The sequence below is a fragment of the Patella vulgata genome, chromosome 7 (genome assembly GCF_932274485.2).
Source record: "Patella vulgata chromosome 7, xgPatVulg1.2, whole genome shotgun sequence".
NCBI classification, from domain to species: domain Eukaryota; kingdom Metazoa; phylum Mollusca; class Gastropoda; family Patellidae; genus Patella; species Patella vulgata.
The window spans coordinates 20,144,346-20,157,546 of NC_065885.2; the positions used below are offsets into that span (position 1 = coordinate 20,144,346).

Sequence of the window (13,201 nt, forward strand, 5' to 3'; positions counted from 1 at the left end):
ACCAATTCAACTTTATATAGTTTTTTTAGACTTTTTTTCTATATCAATCAATACAGATATTTACAATAAGTACACAAATTTTAAACAATTTCAATTAGGAGTCAGTGAGGGCCACATAGAGTTACACCAATAATTATTATTTATAGTCATATCCCCCCTCTTTGCTAAGAATGTCTTTATTGTCATATTTGGTTTGGTCTTCACTGCACAATTTTGTGGATCTGTGTTTGTTCATTTACATACCTAATTTTGCTAGCCATGAAACACAATTTGACTCTGATGGGGCGTGTCTACAGTAAACTCTGTACAGGACCACAATATCATAAAGGCTGATTCCTGCTCTTTATCGGGTGCATTCAGTAATATGTACAGATTGAAATTGGTTGAAAATCCTGCGAAATCTTTTGAAAGACTTTGATTATTGGGATATATGATTGGTTGTCCAGTTATGGTCATAGGACCAAAACTGGCTTATCTTAATGGTGTAACCATCCAAATAAGAAAAAGAAATAAGGTCTCCATGATTGCTAATACTGTGGCTCAGCAGTGGTTATAATTAGTCAGGAACCCAATATACTGGTAACAACTAATTGTCCTTATATAATGAACTGGGGATTACATCAGTTCACTTTGACATAATTATTATTTATTCAAGACAAGGTTTCTACTTGAAAATGTTGAATATAGATCAATATGGTTATAGCTGGTGGGAATGCAATACATGTATATAAGTATAGATAGTTACAAAGTCACCCAGCTGATCACAGTCACAGAATCTGAGAAGAGTGGATAGTTGTAGATAATTTGTAAGCCACAATGACAGCCCCCCTGCCACCCCCTTTAAGTCTGTAACCTCTCTAACTGCATAAATTGCAAGTTATTTCTATTGTGACTTTATATAATGTATTATTCTGGCTGCTTCCTTCCACCTAATAGCACAGTTTTTCCTTAGCTGCATCCATTCCCTCACTTGAACTCTTTCTCTACACAACTATTTTTTACTTGAATTCCCCACTTTAACCCAGGAAGACGAACCCTTTCCAAACACAGTCTTTTTCTAGCTGACTCTTTTCCTTAAACAGTCTTTGCCACACTGAAACCTTCTTCCAGCTGCATCTTTCCAGTGAACAGCCTTACCGTGTCCTCACTCCACAAACAGAAATAGAATTTGTGATTGCATAAAAAGTTAATGATCAAATGGCTTTTCACACTGAATCCACAGATGGCAACTTCAATCAAAAGAAATACTTTCAATCACCATTTTGATGCATAACTTTTTTCAATTTAATATCATGTGGTATTAAATGCTCACTATACAATCAAAAAGTCGATTTGTCATTGCAACAGCTCCCAATTGCTGATTGATTTCTTTGATCCTGGAATGAGATCCAGATTCCTGTGACCTCAATTATTCAGTTTAAAGCCGACAGAAAGAAAGAAAATTGTCCAAATTTAAGACAACAATCTGGTGTGGACTCGTACATAACAATATCACCTTCTTTCTCTATCTCAACTGAAATAATAATAAAGATATTCAAATATTTTAAGTTAATTGTAAAATCTCATTAACAGAATATTTCAGTTATTTTGAGCTAAATGGTAATAGTTTTGTTTTATACGTGCAGTGCTGGGAGAGTGAAGTTTGGCCAGAAAGAAGCTTTTCTGTCTACTTTATTTGAAATCTCATCTGCCAGTGTAGTTTCAATTTGTATTCAGAACCTTGGGATTTTGTACCATTTTGGGGCAGGCGCAGGGACAGGGTGGTTACCTTTGGTCTACAGTATATTCAATGTATATTGTTTGGTTTTTTTCCAGGGGAAGGATATGAGTAGTGCCCCACTGTACCTTGAACAAGTAAAAAAGTTCTTCTTGGAACAGATCATGATTTACACTCTTCTTAACATATGAATCTGTGTCCTAAATGCAAAGGATTTTTAAACAAGCCAACAGTGAGGCTGATGTCCCTGTCACAATTTCAAAATAAATAGATGACACATACTAATCAAAACTACGCCAGATGACTCAATGCCAGACCTTATGATACAATGCGCACAAGCTAACCATTCAGCCATCCACAACCCCACCCCCCATTCAAGTATGATTCAAGGGCTATCAAAAGACATAACAAGAGATTGCCAGCTGCTTTCTTTCAAGAACCTAAACCTTTAAGTCAATATTTTCCATTCAATTCAAAATTAAAAACAAGAATTACAATTCAATATTTGTCCATTTCAATCAAAATTGATGTTATCTTGTCCTGAAAATATGGGATCCTAATATCCAATATTTAAGACATAATGAACATTTCGAAATCAATACACAGGTCGTGTACTGCTATGGTTTTGGACGCCATTTGTAATGAACAAAGAAAAATATTCTACAAGACAATGCAGAAGTAAAGTAATTAGTAATGATTGATTCACAAATGGTAAACTAATAATTAAATGTGGAGATTGGTCTAAGCTGACATAAACGACTGCCATTCAATTTGGACTGTTCACATAGTTGGACTGTTCACATAGTTTACCGAACATAATAGATTAGAAATTACAATCAAAATTAAGAATTTGAATACAAATCACTTTACAGACATTTATTTTACATTAATATGTGCTTTTAGACCAATTTTCATCTATTTCAAGATTCCAAAGAATATGCCCTTTAACAACATTGCTCTGTCTAAATTAATTAGTAATCTTCACCAAATGGTATCAGATTGCCTTTGCTCTATATTCAATAATAGATTCTAATTTATTTGTCTGATTATTTTGTGGAGACAAAATTACATCAATATCTATTGATATATAATTAATGAATATTCTCTCAAGTACTGAGTGAAACATATATTTGTCAATTTGAAATATCATTATGTCGAGCAACATGTCATTTCAAAGAAAATCAATACATTTATCTAGAAAATGAATGTCATACTAGAATTCAAAACAAAGCATTGACTTACACTAAGAAAGGAAAGCAAAGAAATTTAACATTTCATCATGACAATACTTTGGTGATTTTCAGTCTATCATTAGTTTTGTAACAACCTTCAATCAAATACCCCAAATCATAATCTCAAATAATTCTGGAGATCAGAATTCTCAAGGATTTTGAGTCAATAAAGGTAAAAAATTCAATAAAAAATTAACAGAATCCTACAAAAAATGTGAATTAAACTCTGCTTTATACAGCGGGGTTCCAAATTTCGATCAAATAACTTGAAGATAAAAAAAATTCGGACAGAAAGAAAACCTAGGCGGCTAAGTTAGAATTCCTCTGATCCACACTGTATAAATATTTGAAAATTCAATAATAGCTACTGCGAAATAGCCTCAAATGTTGTGCTAAATCTAATATGAACTTGTCTCAACTGACAGCATGATCAAAATCCATTAAATTGAAATTTATTTTTGTTCACCAACATCAAAGTAATGGCAAGAATAGACGATAGATAGATACAGACAGGGATGTGTGGAAGGATAATAGAAGAGCCAAAGGCAACACCATTCTCTGAATGTATTAATTAACCAGTTCAGGTCAAGAAATCTTGTGTAGGATGATCAGTTTAAAGAGAATGTTTCATTCATTTCAATCTGAGATAAAAAAGTGTAGACTATTGCAATCTACTTCATTAAAACTCTAACCCCCGAAAAGAGTGTTAAAAACATACACAGAGTATACCAAGTGACAGAATGGCAAACACAATTATAACCAGGAATATCGTTAACAGATCCGTTGTCTGAAAAATGATCAAGATTTATCTCACCATTTTGATAAGTCACAGGTTTTGAAAACAAGGATGTTTTTGAACTTGTTTTTCTGAGAATATTTTTAGTTACACATCCCAGATCTTGAAGAACCTGAAACAATAAATCTACACTTCAAAACACTGGCTAGATTAAAGAAATCTTACAAAATTTGCATGATCATGAACATTCCATTTGAAATTTCAATTATTTTACAGATCACTTCAGTTTTTTTGTCTCATCCAAATGACTAGAGATTATTCTTTGCCAGGAACTCTTGCACGACTGAACAATCTGATGAACTTTGTTGATTAGTGGATTATCATAATGAATTGAAAACCGTAACTCTCAATAAATTCCGGTAACTTCTGGCATGTTTGAATGTATTCTTGGACACCATCCAGGCAGTAGGAGAAGTTATTATTTCATGTTTTAGATTTTAGGCTGGATAATACAGTCTGGGGGTTTAATTCAATTAAATGTCTATATTTACTACTTTAAGGTTTATCATAAAATAAGTGAGATATCGAAGTCTATTGTCAAGAAATTTGATAATATGCTTTTAATGGTAATATAAGCTTCATACACAGACTAATTCATTTGATTTGTCTGTATAAGATTTATGCTTTGTCTGAATTTTGTATAGAGTTAATATTTTATTGAGTGAATGAATTCAATACAGATCTTCCAGGACAGGCAAATATAATTGAAATCCTAGGTTTTCAGTTTTCAGGACTTCAGTTTTTACCTCCAGTAATTCGAGTAGAGCAACCGGTTTGAGATATGGTCCAAATTTGTCTTCAATTGTCTTCCTTATACATGATGGATTGGCCATAACAAATAACAGAACACTCTCCAACATGGAACTAAAAGAACTACGATTCAGATGACCTTCTGGTTTCCTCCAAGGTCGACAGATCAAACGAACCTTCTCAAAATCACTGAAAAAAGAACTCAACAAATCTAAATTAAATTTATGGACGGTGAGGCCAGCCACAAATCTGAAGGCCAATATTCACCAGCTGTAACAACAACAACTTCAAGGCTCTAGAAACAGAAACCATAGTTTTAACACAACAAATAACATCTCAATCCTTGGCTTAAATGTGACACAGAATGTGCTTGGAGGTGTTGTCATTACAGTGGCCACTGTTATGTCGGATGGACATCGGTCTTAGCTTCCAGTCATGTGATTATTAAAATAAATCTTCAGTTTTAAGAAAGTTATTAATTTAAATATAAATATAAAGAATGTGCGGACCCATCAGGACTAAAACTTATGAAATTGTATAGCCGTCGTTGCAAAAGTGTGAATCCATTTCGAATTAAAATGGTTCAAATATTATTATCCAACATGACATATCATTTATGTCTCAGTCAGGATCAGTCATGAAAAGCCCAATCGTAACATTTCTACTTGCATATCACTCATAGATTTCTAATTTTATTAATCTAAATAACCTTGAAGCGTCTGTTTCTTCTTCAACTTTTGTACGAGAAGATCTACGTCTTTTGGCCATTCCTTCAGCTGCATCTCTAGATTCTTCTAGTTCTTCCAGGGGTCTTTTAACAGAAGATGAACCACTTGGTAGATCAGGATCAATTAATGGGATCTCTGAAACGTCAGGATTTGTAGGGAGGCTTGTGTCAGGATCCATGTGTACCTCATCCGTTTCTATAGGAACAATCTCAGGACTACTGGACATTGTTTCATGGGTATCACTAGTTGTTGATTCCGGTATTAAATTGATACTGTCGGATTCCTGAAAAATACATAAGGTAGATGGATCTGGGTTATGAAAATGAGTCCGAAACATTTGACACATTGGTCAATGCTATATATATATATGATAGATCACATCATAGTAAAATATGGAGAACAAAGAAGCATGCTCACTCCAAAGATTTGATCTGAAAGACAATAGTAGATCATCACAACCCTAAATGTGTTTAGTTTGAATCTATATACATGTACTATTTATCATTCTGGTACACAGACTTCGACCCACACCCACTCACTATAGCTCCTGCCTGCCTCATCTGTTCACATCTGTATTGTGAAGCGAAAGTACTGGTTTTTAAACATATCAATCAAAATTGACACATGACAGCAAGAAATGTCATATTTACTCTGATAATTAGGCGATCTTATTTGATAATTATTATAATTACTACGTACAAACCACATGTTTTCGAATGGAGGCAACGCTGGGCTTCCTTCATGTTAAAATTGATGGTTCACTTCAATGCTCTTGTAATAAAGATGATATCCATGCTATATTTACTGTTATTAATTAGATGGTCTCATATGAAGATTATTTATATAAGCATATTTTTCTTTGATACACTTTATTAATAACATCACTGTAACTATGCACAATGGCCTTCACTTCAAAATTTTACCGATTAGTTAATTATTGGCCTTATTTTTTTTTATCTCAGATTATCTCAGTTATATTCTTCAAAAATATGGCAGTTTTTAGCATATTAATTATTCGGTTTTACATAAAAATTATAAATTTAACTGTATTTATTGTTTTTAAGGTTGAATTCATTGAAATTTTAATATCATGGCACATAAATTGATTGACAGGTAAGTTCTCTAGCCGATCAGTTTCACTGCCACTGGCAAATATGACTAAAAATAATGAGAGCCCTCCTGTGCCAGTACCAGCAATACAGATATGTCAAGCTATAATGCCAGAGGTTAGTGAGTGACAGTGCGTGGGTATGAAATTGAGAATGACTACTTATATATGATTGCAATTGCTTTCCATTGCTTGAGATGAGTTCAGATGAGGGATGGCAACTAATGCCAACTATAGTATTCTTCTTATGGATGGCATGGTCTGTCGTATGATGTTATATAAACCTTATTGATATTAATGTATATAGAAATGGTGGGAGGAAATTACAACTAAATGTCTGTGACTACAAATAGTCCAAGTAATCATTTGATCATATTTTGAAACTAATTAAGCTGACATGTATGATATATTGACAAACAAATTGACTAATTAATTTAGACACTGTGAATATTTTTCACAAGATGATCAACTTACATCCTCAAACGAAATTCTAATCTGAGATACACAGCCAATTTTTGCCTGGTTAAAGATACATTATGGGAGATTTTTATAGAGAGTTGGCCATTCTTGCTATAACAGTTTAAAAGTAGATGATGAAAGAAGAATATATTGAAAATTTCAGTTAAATTACTTTATTCTGAACATAGTTATCATCGTTGTAATATTTGAATAGAAATGGTAGTGAAATGTGCCTTAACCTTGGCCGATCGTTTGATTGACAGGCGTTAACTCCACCTACATATCTCGATTATCAAGTAAAGTTTTCAATGGCATGCGGAAACGCTCTACAGCGGCCTCGCTAAGTACACTCTATCATTTAGCCTCGATCTAACTGATGTATTCTCATCAGGGTGCGCCATATTTGATTTAATCAATAAGTGAAATCCTATTTAAATCTGAGCTGTAGCCGGGCCATCCGTGGGTCTACAGAGTTGATTTTGGGCTTGTTGTTTAAATAAAGATCTAATTTATAATTTCTATAACATCTGAAGCCTAAATTAATACTTGCAATAATCAGATTTAAATTTGAACTATGTATACATTTGAACTATACATTATGTATGTTTAACAGCATAGTTCAAATTTTTTATTGTCGCAATTTATTTTCAATGATACTTAATGCAGACTATACTTTTCTTTCTTAATTAAGTCAAGTATTATCAAACAATGGAAGGTGTAAGTTAATGAATCATCTGCAATCTATCGTCTTGAATTACATAAATCGTTAATCTGGGGCCTGTTTCACGAAATTTTAACAAAGATAAAATCCAAATTTTAGTAATTTGATTGGATAATATTAGATTGGTTTTAGTGCTTAGCCAATCAAAATTGAAGTATCTACTAAAATTTGGATTTTATCTTAAGTTAAAATTTCGTGAAACAGGGCCCTGGTTAATTTTTTATTGCATTAATTTGTTTGTGTACATGATTCATGTGAGTCTCAAAATGTTGACGATATTGTCAAGATGTTAAACCTTATTCCATACCACTGGAAAAAAAACCATAGAGTAGGCTGAAATTCCTACATTGGGGTTGAAATAATTAAGAACTGTAGGCAGCTAGACAAGGCCAAAACCTACAAGTGAGAGTTGTTTTTGTTTACGCTGGGGGAGGGGGGGGGTGTTACTTTATATAACTCATATATTTAATGTAAACAAACCTGTATATTTAAGTTTTGTTTGGGAACTCCTCTTCCTCGCATATTCCTATAGGAATGAATTAACCATGGTCTAGCATGTTGGAATGAAACATAACGTCGACAATTTACTCCAACCTGTAAAACCTATAACAATAAAGAGTACATATTGTATATAATATTATACAAACAATGTCAGTTTTATATGAAATTATTAAATTAAAATGAAAAAAGTTTATTGAAACTAAAATTTAATAAAATACTTATACTTTAAGTGTTGTTTACATCTGTTATTTGTGTTAACTGTTTGTTCCCTATTTAAATTCTGTTCTGCATTTAAATATAAATATGTATATAAATAAAATCAAAGTGTGTATGTGTGTGTGTATGTTCACCAATTACGCTTTGTTGCCACCCTCCATCCCCACATATGTGGTATCAAATTAACCAGCATGACCCTGCGAATGTTTTAGGCCATCAAATTCGGGCTTCGGGCGAATCATGCTTTGTTACTGCATTTGGGCTATTCCCTGTGTGTAAATTACTGTAATAGTGTGTAAAATGCTGTAATCTGTGTAAAATGCTGTGAAGGGTGTAAAATATTGTTCTGTGTGTTAAAATATTGTTAACAGTGTAAATACCATTCAGGGAGTAAAGTATTGTTTATTATTCCAAATCTAACACAAGATTATCACTAATCCTAGAAGTCAAATAGGATGATTCTGGAGTGCTTGTTACATCAACTAACTCAAAACCTATAAACAGTTCTAGTCATATCCTATGGTAGCTAACATGTTCTATACCTGTTAATAGCTAAGGGGGTTGGATGGCCGAATGGTTAGCGTGTCTGTCATTGAGTCAACTGGTGTGGTTTTGATTCCCCGGTTGAACATGTCAAGGAGTAGGGTCGCCTGTCCAACATCGTGGGTTTTCTCCGGGTCCTCCGGTTTCCTCCCACTGCTAAAGACCCCTACACGTGCAAGCGAATTATTGAAATAAAATTGAACAATATGTTAGTCCAGAAATGACCTAGTTTTGTGTCGAGTGGACATTAAACTCCATTTCTCTCTGTTAATAGCTAGTGTGTTATTGTTAAAATTAGTAGTTCTAATCAAAACTAATGCTTACATTAGTTTAAAGTTACAATTTCATATTTTTAAGTTATATTTTTAAAATGTATTAAAATAAAGCCCTAAAATAGTTGGTATCTATAAACAGTCCTACCTTGTTAAAGAATAATCCTATTAATCCTATAATTCACTATTACCAGTTGAGAAATTGGCAAAAATATCATTTTCAACTTCAAATTCAAACGTTTGAAGATAGCTATTCCATGGTGGGGAATAGGAAAACAAGGGAGGTAATTGGGAGGTAATTGTGTTAATATTTCTGGTGTGAAGATTTGTAAGTGTGAGAAAGATAACCTATGATCATATAATAGTGAGTTGACAAAAGACATAGAAATAATTATGTTTTGACTTTCTTAGAAAATATGAAATTGTAACTTTAAATCAAAACTTATAATAACTAGCTAGTTTTTGTAAACATTTATTCAAATAGCTTCTAGTAAAAAGGTATGCTTATAATAACTAGCTAGTTTTTGTAGAAATTCATTCAAATAGCTTCTAGTAAAAAACATATGCTAATAATAACTAGTTCTACAAATAGCCAACACTGTAAAACTGATGACTTTATATGAATAGATGACTTTTACTATAACTGAGAATTTATGCCATAAAGGATAAAAGTCAGCTTTACTTAATAATACTAATGTTCTTGTAACTACAGAACATGGTTTTAAAATTATAGACTTATCAAAACTATAGCCATAAAGAATGTCACTAGCGTGACTAATTCTAATATCAAAACTACTGAATACACAAACACAACAAATAGTGGTGTTTAATAGTTAGGTTTTAGCATCTAATGATCGAGTGACGTAGCACCTATGTTTAAACTATTGCCTGATTAATAATATTTAAACAGACTAGTAAACATTAAAATGATGAATTAAATCTGCTTGTAGCAGACATTTTCATTTGTAAAAGTCAGATATTTATAAGTGAATGGTATCAACTTTACTTACTGTAGTGAAATTGACAGAACAACTCGTGATGTATCATGTGTTCACACAATTATATCTAGCACCTAATTCTCCCAGATGAGATTTATGACAAAGGGGTCATTCCATGTCAAGTGAACCAAATTCTCAGAAAGTTGTAAAGTGACCCCCTCAGAAAATTATGGAAAAAAAATATGTTATAGTACATACAGACAGACCTAAGTAAAACTGCAAAGTTATATGACTCTAGCATTAATATTGACTGAGATATGACCATTTGAATCCCCATACCCTTTCGCAAGTTTTGAAACTATTATATGACTTGATTTTTGTAATCTGATTTTATTCCTTCCAGTCAGTCTATATTCTTGAAATTGAGGGGTTGGTAACAGAATGTTATGTAGATTAACAATTTACCATCAAATTTTACCGATCAAGTACTTTCAACTGTGTAGTGTATGGAGTAACTTAAGTGACAAAAATTGATACTTGTTCCCCCCAAAAAATATATATTTTGATACAGTGTAGAAATTTTACTACACCATATTAAAGCTAGAATCTTGAATTTGCATGTATTTATAACATATATTTTTTTCATAATTTTCTGAGGGGTTCACTTTAAAAGAACTGGTCCACTTGACATGGAATGACCCAAAGGCTCTTAATGTAAGAATGTTTATCTGGTATATGTGATACTAAAGGAATAATGTATAGATCTGTGATTCTACTTGACCATTATCAGGCATAATTCAGCATTAAGACAGATCTGATCATCATTATAGTTTCCTAGTACAATGTATAGTAGTAATAATCACACAAGCAGTTTCATTAAAGTATACTACTAGTACTAATAGCAATATTATTCTAACATCATAAGGCCAACATAAAACATTGACCTCATATTATTATTATCATTCATTCTTTTAAAGGGACAATAACACTCTTGCTGGCTTGACAGCTCCAGAAAATAAAAAATAGCCTTATTCTAAGTACTACTAGATGTGTAATGTGTCCTACCTGTTGTGTAAATTATCCATTAAATCCTATTTTACCTGTCCATAAGGGTTCAAAAATATTTTTAAATCCAAGTCACATTTGAAAAGCTTTACGTCAGGCTTTTCAAATCATTTAGTTGAATTTTTCCAATTTTTTAAATCAGGTGTGTGAAGATGAAATTTGTATCATCAATTAATTGGAATATTGTAAAATACTACAATTTGTTGACCAGAATAAAGATTGGGACATATTATTCAGTTACAACAAGAGTGGTATTGAGCCTTTAAACCAAATATGACTATATAATAACAGGAACACTATCCAATTATAGATTCATAATATCTGACATACTTTGTCATTAAACAACTAGTTATTTTGTCAATTTCTCCTCATTTTGTCTTTGATTGCCCTTTGAGTGATGATATACTACAAGATTTCATTTACTTTCTTTTTCACTGTAACATCAATAGGACAATCTCGTTTTGAACAGAGTCCCAAGAATAAAAGTCCTAGTGCAGAGGATGAAAGTTAAGCGCCACAATATAGAGGAATGGTGTATTATTTACCTTGTTTCAAAATTTCAACTCAAAATATTGAGTTGTTTGGGCGTGAACGTCAAAATTGCTTATCCAAACACATAACCCATTAAAGATTTCAGTCAATTTTTCGTTGGGTGACCTGATAATTGACTGTCGTTCCTATAGAGGTGAATGCTGTACTTAATAACGAAAGGTAAATTTCACCTATACGTTATTTCTATAAAATAAAAGTCTGGTTTTACCCAGACACCATACAGCTTGGGACACCGGTCTCCATTTCCAGATAAAGACTGACAAGTTTAAGTTGTTTGAAAATGTATCATGTATATTGAGTTAGTTGCTTGGCCCTAAGGTAGACAATTTTAAGGGCTTTTAACACAAAATTAAGCAGTTTTATTCTCCAAAATATAACCCGAGATTGGCCCTTTAATGTTGATAATCCAGCCCTCTGTTCTGCCAGCAAGACTTGTTAAATCTGAATTCCTGCTGGTAGAACAAGAATATTTGTTTCATACCGTGATCGCCTGTTGTTGGTGAGCTTCTACTTACAGTGTAGAAATTGATCTTGTTTATCGCATCAGTGGCATTACAGAAATTGTGTCACATAGAATTTCTATCAAATAAGCACGTTTCACAAGATTATACTGGAAGGGTGGTTTGACAGGACTACCATGACAACATGTGATGATGTGATAAATTGTTGCATGACCATTCAGTTAAAAAAAGCCTTTAATGTAGGGCATATTATTTATCTACTAGAGGATAAATGTCTGATGACATCCATGTAGGCGAAATGTGCTCAGTGTCAATTCAAATTTGAAATTGAGATATCTTAATGAAAAATAAAGATTATCAATTTTAATTTGAAATTGACAGAGAGAGAGAAATGGGGTTTAAAGTCCACTCGACACAAACTAGGTTATTTTGGGACTAACATATGGTTCAAGTTTATTTTAATAATTCGCTTGCGCGTATTGGTCTTTAGCAGTGGAAGGACCCGGAAAAATACCCAAGAGGTTGGACAGGTCACCCTACTCCTTGTCGTCACGTAGAAGCAGGGAATCGAAACCACACCACTTGACTCAATAACAGACTGTATGATACAACATGCACGTGTTAACCATTCGGCCACCCAATCCCCCTATTTGAAATTGAGATATCTTTTAAAATGAAAAGTGCACATTATCAATATAATTTGAAATTAAGGATGTAGAAGTCTTCACAAGAACTGTACATGGTTGATTTAAATTTCTAATTAAAGAAGCAGGTGTATTTACCTTGATTAAACAAACAGATTTATTAAAGATTAATAACGCAAGGACTGACAATCAAGACTTATCATGGTAATCGGCTATTTCTTGTCAAAACTTCAAACAGCCACAACTTCACTCCGAATAAAGTCATTTGACAGAAATTTACAATATATTAATTTTTTTAGTATCAGCCAGCACTTTATCTGAATCTTAAATAATACATCTTTAAAAAATGACCAATAATACCATTCAGATTTTATGTACATGAACAGTAAAATTTGATTTCAAATTATTTGAATTGGGGATCACGTGGCTAAGTGGGTAAGGCGCTGGCTCGCTAGACTGGAGGTCAGGTGTTTGATCCCTGCATTGGCCGAGAAAGTT

The 13,201-nt window shown here is 32.8% G+C and overlaps 1 protein-coding gene across 3 annotated transcripts in view; it reads right to left on the bottom strand.

The window, feature by feature from the left end:
- LOC126826910 (general transcription factor 3C polypeptide 1) overlaps positions 1–13,201 on the bottom strand; it is a 127,518-nt gene continuing 114,317 nt past the window's right edge. For all 3 annotated transcript variants that reach the window (XR_007682463.1, XR_007682464.2, XM_050556036.2), the window contains 5 exons: positions 7,992–8,114; positions 5,205–5,506; positions 4,492–4,684; positions 3,764–3,857; positions 1–1,513 (listed from right to left, as the gene is read on the bottom strand). Coding sequence is in view for 1 of the 3 variants with exons in the window: in XM_050556036.2 (XP_050411993.1) it covers positions 1,413–1,513; positions 3,764–3,857; positions 4,492–4,684; positions 5,205–5,506; positions 7,992–8,114 (813 nt within the window). In the remaining 2 variants the exon portion in view is untranslated. The remainder of the gene's footprint in view (positions 1,514–3,763; positions 3,858–4,491; positions 4,685–5,204; positions 5,507–7,991; positions 8,115–13,201) is intronic.